Here is a 17,100-nt window from a genome sequence, read left to right on the forward strand (position 1 = left end):
ATTAAAATATTAAAATTATTTTTTTTTTTTTTTTAAACAGAACTGTCTGCATAAAAAAAAATGTCCTGAGTTTCTCGATGAAAAGAGGGGGCAGAGCATCACTGCCAACACCCCAACCCCTGCTGGCAGCGCGGCCGCGACTCGAGCTGCTGCGGGGAAAACCCCCAGCAACAAAATACCCTTTTTCTGATTCAACTTTGAACCGTTTCTTTCTAAAACCGGGTCGCTCCCGGAAGCGCTGCCACGGAGGACGGAGGGGAGGAGGCAGGGCGGTGGGTTACCTGCGGGGTCATTTTTATTTCTTAAATCAAAAGCCCGGTAAGGCACAAGACTGCACCCCAGTTTTATTCCCCATCAGCCTTGATGGTCCCAGTACTCCAGGGCTGGCTGCGGGAGAGGAAGAGCAGGCGAGGGAGGAAGAGGAGGAGGGAAGGTCATTGGTTTATTGGAAGCCAGTACAAAAATACATAGGCACATAAAATCCTTTTTTTTTGCTATCATCACTGACCGACATAGAAAGCCTGCCATACATTCAACTAAAACGGTCACCCTTTTAATCACTAAAATGGTCATTTTGTAGATAGATTCTATATAGAAAACAAACTTTTAGTCAATTAATAGCGTAGAAAATACTGTTGTAGGAGCTCTGTGCTTTCCCAGTGTATACAACACCATCCAGACCCTGGCACTGAGGGGGGCCCAGTTACAAACGAAATAAGCTTTAAAAATATTTTACCTTTTGGCCGACAAATCTAACCAGTAGATTCAAAAAAAAAAAAAAACAAAACAAAAAACCAAAAAACAACCCAAACAAAAAAAAAAAAAATCAAAACTTGTGACAGAATGGACATCCCGACTGCCGACGCCTCGGCACAGCCCAGTTCCGAGCAAACGTGGCGAAAAAGTGATTTGCAAATATTTCTGTTCAAGCGAGCGCCCAGGTGCGGCTGAAGGAGGGGGGAGCTGCTGGGAACCAGTACGGGCACCAGTAACTCCGACGGGATTCCGGAGCGGGCGGCAGCGCAGGGAATGGCAGGTTTACCAGCACATGGGGCTTTTGCAGCACCGTTACAGAAAAATTCACCGTCACAATATAAAAACTTCCAACGTTAAGCACTTCAATAAACGCAGCTTCGCCAAACAGCAGTTTTAGATTTTTTTTTAACGAATATCTTCCAGAAAGAAATGCCACTGGCGAGAGAAGCTATTGTCCTGCTTACCAAAGGAACGTATACAAAAACCTCAAGAGTTTTACCAAATTTTTTTTTTTTTTTAACCAAAATTATAAACAATTCTTTTTAAATCAAAAGACAATCCAAAGAGATGTAGAAAGAAGTGCTGTGTAAGACAACGTTTAAAAAAAAAAAAATCAGTTAGCACTACCTGACATATTAAAAAATCCCGTTTTTGTTTTGTTTTGTTTTGTTTTTAACAAGTCACAAACCCAAGCTGACCCGCGGGAGAGGCCTTGGTGCTACAGCGCGGGACACGCCACGTGCCCTCGGTGCTGCGGGGACAAGCCACCCGCCCCACCAGTTCCCCAGCCGCTTGCCAAAACACCGGGATTCGGGCCCCGGTGGCCGGTGCGGAGGGGTGGAAGGGGCCTGAGGGAGCGGCAGCCCTTGGCTGTGCAGCCCATGGCCCGCACAGAGGGGCTCCGCGTGCTGGGTGGGACACCAGCTCCCCTGCCAACCCCACGGCGACCCCCCCCTGGATCCCTCCACCGGGACCAGCCCTGGCACAGCCACAGCTTGCCCAAATCCAAGGGATTCCGGCCCCATGGTGGTTGGAGGGAGGCTGCCGGCCCTGCTGAGCTCACGGTGCTGGGTAACACCTTCCCCTTGGGAACGTCCCTGAGCCTTGGGGAAGTGCCCTGGGGCAGGAGGGAGGGGGGTGAATGCTTGCAGGGCTCTTAGAAACCAAGGAGGGAAAACCCGGCTTTAAAAGCGGGTTAAAACAACAAAAAAACCACACCCCAACACTAACAAATGTAAGTTCAGGGAGCACTGACCATTCATCAACAGGGTTTTGGCCCAAACCAGGAGCATCCTGCAGGAGCAGCTTTGCTGGGGGGGCTACAACGTGCTCCCCGGCCTCGCTCCGCTCCCCTGCGAGAGGGGGGTCCGCCTGCCCCCTGGGGCCGGGTACTGCTGTCTCCCCAGCAAGAGCTGCCCCCGCGGAGGGGCCGGGGGCGGCGCGGGGCAGAGCCAGCCCCCACCGAGACGGGACGCAGCTCCGGATGCCCAGGACGTGGCCAGGGAGCCCACACCGTCCTCCGCCAGTCAGACCCGCGCGCCGCTCGTGCCGGTCTCCACTGCCAAATCTCAGCGTGATTAGAAACCCATTAATTCCTCACGATTGGACTTAATTAAGAGGGATTCTTCACCGCGCGGTCAGTTATCTTCCCGATAATTTGTGAAGGCAGCAATCTAGATTGTGCAAATTAAGAGCATCGCCGTTACTCCGTGGCAGACGCTCCGGATTCCTTCCCGCATTCTGCCCGTGATCAGCTGAACAGGAATCGGTTGATTCCAAGAAAATCACCTTTCCCGGATCACACAGAGCTTTTTCCTTTAATATCCAGCTTGAGGCCAGCGTCGGACTGCTTGCTCATCTGCTCCTCCGTGAAAGTGATGTAGGAATACACCAGGCTTCCAGCAATACTGCAAAAGAGGAGGGAGAAGGAGGAATGAGACATCCCAGCTCAGCGATGGCTCACTTGGAGCTCATTCAGGCCCAGTGTCAGTGTCACTGTCACCGCACAGGGCAAACCTGCCACCAGCAGCCCGGAGGAGACACTGCCCTGACACCAACCACCGTTCCTGGTCCTACAGCCCTGCCCCGGGCAGCAGCAACCACCACGGGCTGAAGGAAAGTCAAAAAAAAAAAAAATAGGGATGCCAATGGTCCAGGATCCACTGCAAGCATCAGTTCGCAAGAAAATTCTCTGTTTTCCTCCCAAAAACCAGATATTTTGTTTAATTCCTGCCCAAGTGCTTACGAGCCCGAGTCCCTAGCATCATGCTGGACCTGCTCCACCACTGGAGGATCCCACCGAAGGACAGGGGGAGAGCAGAGACTTTTCACAATACCGAAATACACCCCAGACCAGAGAGGAGACTTTTCCAAAAGCTGTGCTAAAATACTAGGTGAAAGAAACAAATGAAAATATACTTCTTTGGCTACCTTAATTATAGGATTTGTGAGACCTGCCCCCCCCGCCAAGCTCTGCCGCGCTGCCTCCAGCGCTGGGGCACCAACAGCAGAAGGACACGGAGCTGTTGGAGAGGGTCCAGAGGAGGCCCCGGAGCTGCTGGGAGGGCTGGAGCCCCTCTGCTGGGAGGACAGGCTGAGAGAGCTGGGGGGGTTCAGCCTGGAGAAGAGAAGGCTCCGGGGAGACCTTCCAGCCCCTGCCAGGCCCTAAAGGGGCTCCAGGAAAGCTGGGGAGGGACTCTGGAGCAGGGAGGGGAGCCACGGGACGAGGGGGAAGGGTTTTACACTGCAAGAGGGGAGACTGAGATGAGATGTGAGGCAGAAATTGTTGGCTGTGAGGGCGGTGAGCCCCTGGCCCAGGTTGCCCAGAGAAGCTGTGGCTGCCCCATCCCTGGAGGGGTTCAAGGCCAGGTTGGCCGGGGCTTGGAGCAACCTGGGCTGGTGGGAGGTGTCCCTGCCCAGGGCAGGGGGTGCCACTGGGTGGCCTTTAAGGTCCCTTCCAACTCTAACCCAGCTGCGATTCCACCATTCAGATATGCAATAGTGAGAACAACCTACGTTTGCTGCTAGAACACGCTCGCTTGTTCTCCCGGCTTTAAAACAACCCGCGTCCGTCTGGGAGCTCCCCACAGCCCGGGCTGTTCGCAGGGAGTGAGCGGCTGCGAGATGCAGGTCAGTGTCGCTCCTCTGCTGTGTCAGAAATACCAATTCCACAGGGGTTTTTTTTGAAAGCAGCATGTACCCGGTCAAACCATCTCAGCTTCACGGCAATTTTCACTTGTAAATCATAAATAAGGGCTGCAAGTGCCCCACGTTCTTACCTGATATTTAGACCAATGAAGTTCGTCCATGTAAAAATATAGTCTCCTCCGAAAAACATCCCAATATAGGTTATTAAAATATTCTGCAAAGGAACAGGATTCGAGGAACAAGAGCGTAAGTTTCTATAACGCCCGAGACAATGTATGAACGTCTGCTCTGTGCATTGAAGCACCACAGAGATGGAAACCCCGGACACAGCGAGCGTGGAATGGGCAAGTGGTGGAAATGCTGGACTCGGGGTTCAGAGCTGCTGAGGAACACCTGGACGGAGACTCCGGCTGCTGGGGCAGTGCCACCACCCGGCTGCCATGCTCTCCCTCCTCTCCAGCCCAGCACTAAACCCAGAGTAACACCCAGGAGCGCTCGTCTTTTTTTTTTTTTTTTTTTTTTTTTGCAACAGGGTCACTGGGCCGAGGTGACCCAGAGGATCACGGCTGTTCCTGGGCACTGTGCACATCATGAGCCCCAGGGAAGATAAATACAGGGACAGCAATCAGCCACGCACGGCTGCTCGCTGTGACTGCCCTGGGACACGCACAGCAGAGGGACACGGAGCTGCTGGAGCGGGGCCAGAGGAGGCCCCGGAGATGCTGGGAGGGCTGGAGCCCCTCTGCTGGGAGGACAGGCTGAGAGAGCTGGGGGGGTTCAGCCTGGAGAAGAGAAGGCTCCGGGGAGACCTTCCAGCCCCTGCCAGGCCCTAAAGGTGCTCCAGGAAAGCTGGGGAGGGACTCTGGAGCAGGGAGGGGAGCCACGGGACGAGGGGAACAGTTTTACACTGCAAGAGGGGAGACTGAGATGAGATGTGAGGCAGAAATTGTTGGCTGTGAGGGCGGTGAGCCCCTGGCCCAGGTTGCCCAGAGAAGCTGTGGCTGCCCCATCCCTGGAGGGGTTCAAGGCCAGGTTGGCCGGGGCTTGGAGCAACCTGGGCTGGTGGGAGGTGTCCCTGCCCAGGGCAGGGGGTGCCACTGGGTGGGCTTTGAGGTCCCTTCCAACCCAAACCATTCTGTGATTGTATTCTGTAAGTCTCTCTCTACTCCAGACAGTAGCAAAAAAAAAAATAAATTAAAAAAAAAAAAAAACAAGCCATTGCAGAGCACAGCAAAATCCCCGGAACCTCCGTCCAGCCCTTCCCGTGCTGCTGCCGAGCCAACAGCGCTGCCGGTGTGGGCAGAGCTGGGGATCCGGACCGGCACCAGGAGGGATGCAGGGAGGCTGTGGATGCCCTGAAGCTGTTCACGGCTTTTGCTGGAATAACTCCTGCCGGCAGCAGCACCAGCCGCACATCCCGGGTACGAGATGACTCCGGCCATGTGGAACTGGGGAGAGCCGCGGTGCCAGGCACGTCCCGAGTGCTCAGAGCCCCCCTGCCAACAGCCGAAGCTTCATACGAGCCCCAAGCAACGGCCACCGCGATGCCGGGCCCTGGGAGCAGAGAAACCACCTACCTTAATGCAGCCAACTATTGTAGTTGTAAGCGCAGAATTATACTGAGTGCAAAGAACCGTGGAGTACATCAAAATAAACCTGCAGGAGGAAAAGTCCAACGTCAGGCTCCCGGACACGCTTCGTGTGCTGCCATTCATCCCAGCGTCTCTCCCCCTTTTCTCTAGAGCAGTACTTATACCACTTTTTTGGCTAAACCTCCACTGGAGCAGGGTAAGAAGTTATTTCCATACGCCACAACTCCCTGAAACGGTGTTCCCATCAGGTCTAAAGATTTATATATTTATTTTTTTTTTAAGCCAGAATGGCTCAGGCCACCAAAAGGGACTAGTTCTGGAACAGGGACACATCCCCAGCACCCCACCGCCAGCTTCACGGCTGTCCCCAGCCCCGGGAGATGGGCAGCACCCGCCGCAGCACCGCACGTCCTTACCCCATGACACACGACAGCGTGAACTGCACGATGAAGAGCGTGTCCGCCCAGCCCTGGTACGCCATCGCCTGCAAGAAACACAGCCCGGCCCTCAGGGGAGGAAACGCAGTAATTCACAGCAAGACAAGAAACAAACCCCCGATGCCGGCTTTCATGTCACAGCAGGAAAAAACAAACCAAAACCCACCCCGCGGCGTGACACCCTGGGGCTGGGGAAGCAAGGCTGCCCATGGTGGCATCACTTCCAACCCGCAGAAGCAGCCAGCACCAATCCTGGAAAAAATGGGAAATAACAGTCCTACAAGTGGCCCCTAGGAGGACCAGGAAGATACCGGGAGGGCTGGAGCCCCTCTGCTGGGAGGACAGGCTGAGAGAGCTGGGGGGGTTCAGCCTGGAGAAGAGAAGGCTCCGGGGAGACCTTCCAGCCCCTTCCAGGCCCTAAAGGGGCTCCAGGAAAGCTGGGGAGGGACTCTGGAGCAGGGAGGGGAGCCGTGGGACGAGGGGGAATGGCTTTAAACTGGACGAGGGGAGATTGAGATGAGATGTGAGGCAGAAATTGTTGGCTGTGAGGGGGGTGAGCCCCTGGCCCAGGTTGCCCAGAGAAGCTGTGGCTGCCCCATCCCTGGAGGGGTTCAAGGCCAGGTTGGCCGGGGCTTGGAGCAACCTGGGCTGGTGGGAGGTGTCCCTGCCCAGGGCAGGGGGTGCCACTGGGTGGCCTTTAAGGTCCCTTCCAGCCCAAACCATGCTGTGATTCTGTAAGTGGGAAGAACCAGAACCCACCCGGCTGTTTGCCCTCCTGGCAGTTCCTCCATTGCAAACCACGAGGCTTAGACAGCACATCCTGGGGGGATTTAACCTCTGGGGACGGTGCTGACAAAACGGCTAAAGGAAGTCTGCATTTCACAGTAGGGCTTCTTCTGGGCTTTTTGTTTGTTTTAAAGTTACGCTCCACGCAGCTGAACCCACGCTTGTGCCAGCTGCAGCTCCGGGGATGACTCCGAGGACAAAGCTCCAGCAGCAGGAGATGGTTTGCAGCGGGCGGTGCTGCCGGCCAGGCTGGGGACACTGGTCAGATGGAACCTCACACAGCTCAGCAAGGAGATGCGCAAAGTCCTGTCCCTGGGGAGGAACATCCCCCTGCCCCAGGACACGCTGGGGCACCCCACTGGGAAGCAGCTCTGCAGAACACCCCCAGGGTCCTGGGGGACACCAGGGTGACCATAAGCCAGCAACATGCCACCAGCAGGTGGAGGGAGGGGATCCTTCGCTTCTGCTCAGCACTGGCAAGGCCACCCCCGGGGTGCTGGGTCAGTGCTGGACTCCCCAATGCAAAGAGACATGGACGGATGGGGGGAGTCCAGCGAAGGGCCACCAGGATGCCGAAGGGCCTGGAGCATCTCCCGTGAGGAGAGGCCGGGCGAGCGGGGGCTGCTCCTGGAGCAGGGCAGGCTCGGGGGTCTCACCCCTGGTACAGACCCTGCAGGGAGGGGGCCGAGATGGGCTTGTCCTGGGTGCCCGGGGACAGGACCAGAGGCCACGGGCACGAACTGACACACAGGAGGTCCCTGGACATCAGGGAACGCTCCTCCCTGTGAGGGTGACTGAGCGCTGGCACAGGTTGCCCAGGGGGGTGGTGGACTCTCCATCCTTGGAGATACCCGGAGCCCAACCGGACGCGGTCCTGGGCCACCTGCTCCAGGGACTGGGCCAGAGGAGCTCCAGAGGTCCTGCCAGCCCCAGCCAGTCCGTGGTGCAGTGAGGAGGTGAGGGCAGAAGAAGGTGACGGCCGGTCCCCCCACCTCCCCTCCCAGCCCGGCAGGGACCAGCGCAGGGGAGAGAAGAGCTGCCAAGCACCCGGGGATCCCGCCAGGCAGCCGGGATGGTGCCTTTCCCCAGGGACACGGACTGCCAGCCTGGGGGGGGACCCTCCTGCAGGCAGCCACAGAATGGTGGGGGTTGGAAGGCACCTCTGGAGATCATCACCCAGAGCAGGGTCACCCAGAGCAGGCTGGACAGGAACGCGTGCAGGTGGGTTTGGAATATCTCCAGAGACGGAGACTCCACCTGTGCCAGCCTGCACCAGGGCTCTGCCACCCTCACAGTAGTTTTTCCTCGTGTTCATCCCCTTCAGCCCCAGGAATTCTCCGCAGGGCTTCGCCCGCCGCCATCAGCACACCCATGTCTGCCTCCGGCAAAGCCTGGCATGAGGAGGCACCATCGTTACCTTTGATGCTTGCTAACGAGCTACAAGCTTTAACACATCCACATGCAGGAGCGGGGTGGGAGGGTTTCCTATGCAACCCCCCTCGCCCCATCCCGGACCCCCCCCCAGTCCCCGCGCCAGGCGCGTTCAGCTGCACGCCCTGCACAAGGGGCTTTTTCATCAGGCTGCAAACGTGGCATTTCCTGGCAGCGGCCCCAACACAGCGCATCCTTGTCCGCCTCCGGCTGCCAGGAGCTCGGCCAGGGAAAAAGAAGTTTATTCAGGGGTAAAAAAAAAAAAAAAAAAAAAAAAACCAACACAACCCAAACCACCAAAAAAACACCACCGCACAACCAAAAAAAAAAAAAAAAGCCATTTTCTTCACGGGCTGAACAGAGCAACATTTTGCTCCCCATGCGCCAGCTCCTGCTTCTAAATGAGCACTTTATCCCCAAATACATCCCACTGAGTCGCCCTTTATGAAGGGCAGGGTCTGAGCTCCCCTCACCCCGCGCAATCGCTTCTCCTCGCTAATCGCAGCTCATTATCTTAGCGACTGCTTATAGGGAATTAAGCCCCTAATGAGGAAAAAAAAAAAAAAAAACCACCAACCCAGCAGGTTCTCCCTGCCTGGGCACGGCTTGCGGGGGGGACAGGAGGGGACGGGGGTGTCTGCTGGGCCACCAGCACCCTCAGCTGTCACCCACGGGGTGGGCAACACCTTCACCATTTGCCTTCCCTGCCCACGGAGAGGGATGAGAGGTGCGTTAACCGAGTACGGAGCTGCACATAAGTAAGTCTCATAAGAATAAATAATAATAATATAAAAGTTTAAGTAGACGGAGCCGCATGTAAATCAGATGGTGCCCTGATGGGGCAGCAGGGGCAAAGCGACCTCCGGAGCAATTCGGCAAGAGGGAAGGAGGGAGAGAAGTCTGAAGAAGTTCATTTATTCTAAAAATACTCGATTTCTTGGTTTTAAATAATAATTGGTTTCGCTTATTTCTCGCTCTCGCACTTCCCTGTTCCTCCAGCGTTACAAAAACGCTCGAATGGAGCAATTCTGTGGGTTTAGAGTCCAATGTTAAGACTTACAGTTACTTTCTGCTGCTCCCTGCCCCCAAAACCCGGCCTCACCCCATCCTTCGCCCCAGCCTCTTCCCTCAGACCCGCACACTTCGTACTTGCGAACCGGGGATAACGAACTACTTTATAGCTTCCCATCTTCAGCATTACAGAAAAGTGCATTATAACAATACAATGCTCTTCTACGCAACCCGTTTCGCCCACAAGGTACCGTGCCCCAAAAGATTTGGCTTTTGGGGGCAGGAATCCTACCTTCTGCGCGTCTCCGGTGAAGTAGGCGATGGTCAAGGTGGGCAGGATCATGAACAGTGCATTGTAATAGAGCAGACCGTATTTTCCCAGCTCCTAGAAATAAAAAACGTCTGTGTACTTCGGCTGCTTCCAAACGGGGACAGAAAACCTTATTCATCTTGCTACTGAGGGCCGGCTGTGCGAGCTAAATCCTCGTGGGATTCGCAGAGACAGAAGTGTTGAAAGGTTTGGGTTTATTATTTTTTTATATATATAAAAAATATGAAAATGTATATATTTCTATTTTTTATATATAATATGAAAATGTATATATTTCTAATTTTATTTTTTTATATCTATCTATCTATCTCTGCTTTGCCCCCTCAGACGCCCAACCAGGCGCAACGCTGCGATGGCCAGGAGGACGCCGACGGCTCAGCCTACCTTAGAATCCAGCTTCTGTTTCACATAGGCACCGTTTGCAGCTGTTAAGGCATCGTTAATAAGGATAAAAATATATCCTTCCAGATCGAACGCCAAGTCGGCACTGGGAAAGGGAAAAAAAAAAAAAAACAACAAACCAAGCCGTAAGTTAAAGCTCCGAGCTGTGCAGAGATTCCTTCCAGCGTCCATTTAGCCAGTAAGTGGTCAGAAAAAGTTACTCATGGGAGGAAGGACTGGGCCGGCAAAACATTCTTTCCTACTAGAGAGCATGTCTGAGGGTAAAAACTCAGCATTTACTCTCTTCTTGGGATGTGCCGTGGTACTCGATTCACCTTCGCTGGGACCCTGGAGACGGGGGAGAGGGCCCGGCAAAGCAGGAGCTCACCTAGCAGCCACGAAGGCACCGATGATCATAGCGAACACCGTCATCTGAACGCTCCAGGAAAACTTCTTCCTGCAAAGAGAGGCGGGAGGACACGCCGTCACCCACCGCCGCATCTCCTCTGAAGCACCGCGGCGCTTTCCTCCCAGCACATACCGGGTGGGGGAGAAAACCCCCAGCAAACCCATCCGTGCGGAAGCAGCAAGTAAAAGCAAGACGTTTTCAGACAATTATCTCTGAGTTAAAAAAAAAAGAAAAAAAAAAAACAAAAAACAAACCACAAGACAAAAAAGCCCCCAAAAACCCCAGCTTGGCATCGATGAGGTGCGAGTTTATGGGGTGCTGTAATTCCGCCTGTTGCGGCGGAGGGTTCGGCTGGACACGGGGCAGCCATGGGACCAGTGCAGCGCCGCGGTGCCGGCCCTGGGGAGGGGGCTGCGGGCACACAGCAGGGGTGGTTTTGGGGTCCAAAAGCCCTCACAGGGAGGGGAGCCAGGGACAGAGGGGGCACAGCCCCCTCCGCTGCCAAAACTGCGCTGCATGGCTGGGCAAGTGGAGACAGAGCACATCCATCCATCCCCCCTCGCCGGGCATGGCACCTCGGCTCACCCCGCTCCTCCGGGCACGCAGCGAGGAACCGGCTCCGCAGGGCACGGCACGGGAATACGCAACACAGCACGGGAATACGCAACACGCTGCTGCACTCTCACCTCCTCCTAAACCCAGCGACAGCCAAAGCCCCCAGGCCACAGGGAACCCAAAGCCCCCCCCAGGTCACAAAGGGGACCCGACCCAAAAGCCCACCCCCTCCACAAGGGGACCACTGACCCAAAAGCCCCCCCCGCCCCTGGCCACAAGGGGACCAGTGACCCAAAAGCCCCCCCCGCCCCTGGGCACAAGGGGGGACCCAGACCCAAAGAAGCCCCCCCAGCCCCAGCCCCGGGGCCACAAGGGGGGGGATGAGACCCAAAGGCCCCCGGACAACAAGGGGACCTGACCCAAAGGCGCCTCTGGATCACAAGGGGGACCCAAAGCCCCCCCAGACCACAGGGGGACTTCGACACACACCGAAACCCCGACGCCGTGCGGCATCCCGAGCCCTTCAGCCATTCCCGACTCTAACCGGTATCGCCCTGCGGAAAAGGCGCGGGGAAGACTCACTTGAGCAAGAATCCTTCGGCAAACATCGTGAAGAGGATGGAAAACCTCCGCAGGACGGTGAACATCGGCAGGCTGCGAGGGGAGGGAGGCTGAGCGGGGTGGAAGGGCTTCCTCCCGCCCCGGCTCGGTGGCCACCCGCAGACCGGCACCCCCGGGATAAGAGCTCGGAGAACAGAGCCACGGGCAAGCTGGCTCGTTTCCTTATGGGAATGGCATCGCCCCCACACCCGAAAATGAATCATTTGTGTCAGGGTGGGGGACCTGGGGACACCCTCAGACCCTCACCCACAGTGGGCGAGGGCCAGACCCTCATCCCTCCCGCCCCACTTCGGGGGGAAAAGTGTTGGGAAACACGCACGTGGCTGGTTTTGGCGTGGGCGGAGGATGAACCGCATCGCCCCGAGCAGCTCCTGCCCGGGTCACCCACCCCCCCGCAAAGCCTCAGGGCCCATCAGTAGCTCCCCATGAACACCGGACACCCCCAGCCCAGCCCCCCCAAGGACCCCCCGGTAGAGAAAAGCCATCCGTACTTCAGTTTCTTTGTGCTGAACAGTCCTGTGATCTGGTTCCCGAAATACAGGAGAGGTAGAGGAAAGGTCTGGAAAATTATAAAGAGGATAACGCAGCGGGTGAGCGACCGGGGAAAGCCAGGGAGCCCCCCCAGCAGCACCCCCATTTTATAGATATAAATGAAACTATTTCCACCCCGACACGGAAACGGTCCCACGCGCACGTGTCCCAGCTCCTCAGCCCGGAGCAGCTCCGTGGCCACAGGCTCCCCACTCCCAGGGCAACCGGGATGGGCATCCCCCTGCCGAACAGCCCCCGGTGGCCACGGGGAGGGGGGCTTAGTGGCCACGGGGAGGGGGGCTTACCCGCCGGGGGACGTGCCGGTCGAGGTCGGGGAACTTGACCACCCGCAGCGCCTTGCCCGCCCAGAGCACCGCCACCGTCGCCAGCATCTACAAGAGAGCAGGGGGGGAAGCGGGGGTCAACCCGACAGCCCCTACCCCCGGCATGGCGGGGGGGTCGGGGGGAACAGGATGGCGACCCCACTCACCTGGCCCAGCCCCACGCACAGCGAGGAGGGGAACCTGCGGGCAGAGAGCAGAGATCAGCGGGGGCACCCATAGCGCGGGGCGGGGGGAGCCCAGCAGCCACGCACCCCCCCGCTGTGAGCACGGGGAGGGGGACAGCGGCGGCCCCCAGCCCCCCAAACCTGCAGAGCCACCACGGGATGGGGGGCTGGCAGCAGAAGGGGGGGGGGTGTGCATAAGGGGGGTGCCCAGCCCCACAGCAGAGAGGTGCCGAGGGCTGTAAAGGGCCCCCAAGGGAGGGGGGGGGCATTCATAGGGGTGCCTGGCCCCCAAGGATGGGGGGGTACGGGGGGGGGGGTGTGCCCGCTAGCACATGGCACCCAAACGTGAGGGTCCATGCACGGGGGAGGGGGGGGACACAGCACCCAAGGGAAGAGGGGAGCACCCACAGGGGGCTGGCAGCACTCCTCGCGGGGGGGTGGGGGGAAGAAAGAGGGGTGTGCATAGAGGGGGGGACCCAGCCCCACAGCAGGGGGGTGCAATGGGCTCCCAAGGCGGGGGGGTGGGGGGCATGCATAGGGATGCCTGGCCCCCGGGATGGGGGGGGGTTCATGCATGCACGGGGGGGTGCAGCATGGCACCCAAGGGTGGGGGTGCATGCACGGGGGGAGGTTGGGGGGGGGCGTGGAGGTGCAGGCTCACAGCGGCCAAGGGAGGGGTGCCGGGGATCCCGCCCGGCGGCGGGGGGGACACACCGAGGGCCCGCGGTGCCGAGAGCCCCCCGCCCCGGCTCGGGGGGGGGTGAGGCCCAGGGCGGCAGGCCGCGGCAGGCCGTACCCGTAGGTGGTGAGGACGCTCTTGTTGACGACGACGATGAGGAAGGAGCTGAGCCCGTAGAAGGCCGCCGCCAACAGCTTGAGGCAGAGCGAAAGGCCCGGCGCCGCCATACCCCGCTCCGCATCGCCGGGCGCGGGGGCTCCGGCGGGGGCTCCCCCCTCGGCCCCGGCCCGGCGGCTGCGCGCCGCCGCTGAAGACGACATGGCTGCGGGGGCGGGCCCGGGCGGGGCCGGGGGCGGGCACAGCCGCGGGGCGGAGACGGGGGCGGTGACAGGGGTCTGCCGCGGGGGGGGGCATCGCACGGGCGGCACCGCATAGGGGTCTGGAGGGGGGGGGGGGCATTGCGCGGGGGTCTGGAGTGGGGGACATCGCACAGGGGTCTGGAGGGGGGGGCATTGCGCGGGGGGGGATCGCACAGGGGTCTGGCGGGGGGGACACTGCATCGGGGGGGAACGGCACAGGGGTCTGGAGGGGGGGGCATTGCACGGGGGGGCATCACACAGGGGTCTGGCGGGGGGGCGGGCGTTGCACGGGGGTCTGGAGTGGGGGACATCGCACAGGGGTCTGGAGGGGGGGGGCATTGCGCGGGGGGGGGGTCGCACAAGGGTCTGGCGGGGGGGGACACTGCACGGAGGGGCATCACACAGGGGTCTGGAGGGTGGGGCATTGCACGGGGGGGGATCGCACAGGGGTCTGGAGGGGGGGGCGGGCATTGCACGGGGGTCTGGAGCGGGGGACATCGCACAGGAGTCTGGGGGGGGGCATTGCGCGGGGGGGCATCGCACAGGGGTCTGGCGGGGGGGGGCATTGCACGGGGGTCTGGCGTGGGGGGGCGTTGCACGGAGTGGCATCACAGAGGGATCTGGCGGGGGGGACGACATTGCACGGGGGGCATCGCACAGGGGTCGGGCATGGGGGGGGCAAGGCATTATACAGGGGTCTGGAGGGGGGGGACATTGCGCGGGGGGGGGTCGCACAAGGGTCTGGCGGGGGGGGACACTGCACGGAGGGGCATCACACAGGGGTCTGGCGGGGGGGGCGGGCATTGCACGGGGGTCTGGAGTGGGGGGGCATTACAGGGAGGGACATCACACAGGGGTCTGGCGGGGGGGGCATTGCATGGGGGAGATCGCACAGGGGTCTGGCTTGGGGGGGCATTGTACGGGGGTCTGGAGTGGGGGGCATTGCACGGGGGGAATCGCACAGGGGCCTGGCGGCGGGGGGGGGGCATTGCACGGTGGGGGGATCATACAGGGGTCTGGTGGAGCAATAAGGCATCACACAGGGGTGAGCCGGGGGGGTGGAGGGGGCACGACATTGCACGGGGGTCTGGAGTGGGGGGGCATTGCACAGGGGGCATCACACAGGGGTGAGCCGGGGGGGTGGAGGGGGCACGACATTGCACGGGGGTCTGGAGTGGGGGGGCATTCTCGGGGGGCATCACACAGGGGACTGTTGGGGGGGGGGGAAAGGCATTGCACAGGGGTGTGGAGTAGGGGGGCAACGCACAGGGGTCTGGTGTGGGGGGGGCGTTGCACGAGGGGATGGCAGAGGGGTCTGGAAAGGGGGGGGGCATCACACAAGGCATGGCACAGGGGTCTGGCATGGGGGGCATCGCACAGAGGAGTGGCGTGGGGGGAATTTCGTGGGGTGAGGGCATGGGGGGGCAGTGTGCGGGGGGCCCTGGCATGTGGGCATCGCGCAGGGGCCTGGTATGGGGGAGTAATGGGGGGGACATTGCATGGGGAGGGCAGTGGGGCATGGCACTGGGTGGGGGGCATGGCAGGGACAAGGGGACACAGACTCCAAACACACTGTGGCACGTGTTTTTTTCCGGGTGGGGGCATGGCGGTGCCCCAGCAGCAGGACCGGGGGCGGGGGGGGCGCAGGCAGGGGGGGGCAGACCCACACTGTCACCACTGTCACCGGTGGGGTGTCGCCCTTGGGTGACCCCGCGGGCGGGATTTTGGCACCGGGCCTTTCCCTTCCAGAGATTAAATCTTCCCCTCAGGGCCACCTTCTGCCAAGTGGAAAAATCCCCAAATAAAGCAGCTCGGAGAGAAAAAAAAAAAAACCACACCCTGCTATAGGTTACATCAGAAAAAATTGCGTTATTAAGGATTTCGCTGGAAGACAAGAATTAACACATACACCTCGAGCACTCACTGCCCTGGTATCTGCTTTCCATCACCCACGCATCCCGCTCCCGGCCGGGGAGCCCGTTCCCACCCGGATGGGGTGCCTGCTGCAGGGGGGGGTCCCTGTCCTGCAGCCCCCTCGGAGCTGGGGGAGCCGGGGACAGCAGAGGGCTGGGGGGCAGAGCCAGCATGGATGATGCTGCACCCAGGGGGTGGCGGCGGGGGGGGGGAGATGGAGGGTGGCCACGGGGTCTCGCAGGCTGGGTGCTGGGAGGGATGAGCCCCAGCTTGGCCACCGCAGCATTCTGGGGTCATTCCCAGCAGGAGGAGATAAAGCAGCTGCGGGGTGTTTGTTACCCGTGGCCATGGTGGGTTTTTGCAGGGGAAGCGGCCCCTTTTTGAGAGCTTTATCCCCAATTATGTCCCTGCCACATCCAGACCTGCCTGGGCACAGCCAAACCCCTGCAGCCTCCAGCGTCAAACAGGGTGTTGTGGCCCCGCGGGCACGAGCTGCTGCTCGCCCCGGCACGCTCGCCCTCACCCCTGCCGCCTTGCAGGGGAGAAGCAAACTCTTTGCCCAAACTTTCCTTTTTTTTTCCCCCCTGGCCGATTTATGTCGCCGCTGCTCCCCCACTCCCACCGAAGGGGCACAGGAGGAGCGGGGGCCGTCCCCCAACATGGCTCACACCCGCTGCAGGAAGGACAGACTGACTGTAAAGCCTGGGAGCGACTTTCCCATATCTCAGATGCCCTTTTAGCCTGGCCAAAACCCACAATCAAAAAAGCTTTCGCGCTGGCATCACCTTCCTTGTTCCTGCGCTAAGTCCTGTCCATCCTTATCAGGCCGAAGTGCGGGCTTGGACCTGGAAATATTTACTCCTCCGACAGCAGAAAGGAACCTAATCCTGCCCGGGCTCTGGTGCCAGCGGGATTGACGCAAGCGGCCCCGATTCCCAGGCCTGCCCTCCCACCGGCACGTCCGTGTCCCCCCCGCAGTGATGGACAGACCTGCTGGCGCATGGGGAACCCCTGCGGACCCCCCCCACCCCCCGTTCTCCTGTCGGCTGCTGTGGCACAAATGCCACCACGCGGTTTTAAGGCCAAATATTTGTACCCTGTGGGTGAACGGGTTTTGTCGGCAGCGGAATGTGCGGCTGCGGCGCTGCAGGCATGGCAAGAAGGGGACACGCCTGGTGTCTGCCGCAGGACCATGTGCTTGGGGTGGCCGTGTCCCCCGTGTCCCCCGTGTCCCCCGTGCCAAGCACAGCTCTGGGTATGACACAAGTGCTTGGCTTTTGGCAGCAAAGCCCGTTCTGGCCCGACCTTTCCTTCCTGCTAAACTAAGGCTCTGACTCACCGCAGTAATTTTCATGTGCCCGGCCAGCAGCGAGCCCACCAAAGATAACAAAAATTCAATTAATCCGGTTTAATCTTAATCTCATTTAGCCGCCAGTTTAGCCAGAGGTTTCTCCCCAGTGCCAAACTGGCGATGACTCCGGGGCGGCGCGCACATCCCGGGCGGCGGGGGGAAAGGTTTTGCAGAGGATTGTTCCCCCCCTGCCCCCCGGCAACCCCCAAGGGAGGAGGGCTGACGGGAGGTCGGTGGGGTTGGGAGGAGGTGGCAGGACCCGGCAGCATCCGGCGGGGGCGGCGGGTGGGGGGCAGTTCTC

General features: G+C 59.6%; 1 protein-coding gene across 3 annotated transcripts; it reads right to left on the reverse strand.

Moving 5' to 3' along the window:
* Positions 1 to 422: 422 nt before the first annotated feature.
* On the reverse strand, positions 423 to 13,501 carry SLC35D1 (solute carrier family 35 member D1). Of its 3 annotated transcripts, none has more exons than XR_012588801.1 (13): positions 13,293 to 13,501; positions 12,479 to 12,512; positions 12,294 to 12,380; positions 11,949 to 12,016; positions 11,419 to 11,490; positions 10,261 to 10,329; positions 9,876 to 9,978; positions 9,453 to 9,545; positions 5,912 to 5,979; positions 5,481 to 5,559; positions 4,035 to 4,117; positions 2,270 to 2,663; positions 423 to 2,085 (listed from the first exon to the last, which is right to left on the reverse strand). XR_012588801.1 is itself a non-coding variant. In XM_074598430.1 (13 exons), the coding sequence occupies exons 1-12, from the start codon at positions 13,493 to 13,495 to the stop codon at positions 2,555 to 2,557; spliced, it is 1,068 nt and encodes a 355-aa protein (XP_074454531.1). In that variant the 5' UTR covers positions 13,496 to 13,501; the 3' UTR covers positions 423 to 2,429; positions 2,545 to 2,554. The 3 variants fall into 3 exon arrangements, 2 of the variants coding, with proteins under 2 accessions (XP_074454531.1, XP_074454530.1); XM_074598430.1 differs by having other exon boundaries at positions 423 to 2,429; positions 2,545 to 2,663; XM_074598429.1 differs by having other exon boundaries at positions 423 to 2,663.
* Between the last annotated feature and the right edge of the window lie 3,599 nt (positions 13,502 to 17,100).

This window comes from Larus michahellis, chromosome 8 (assembly GCF_964199755.1).
Source record: "Larus michahellis chromosome 8, bLarMic1.1, whole genome shotgun sequence".
NCBI classification, from domain to species: Eukaryota; Metazoa; Chordata; class Aves; order Charadriiformes; family Laridae; genus Larus; species Larus michahellis.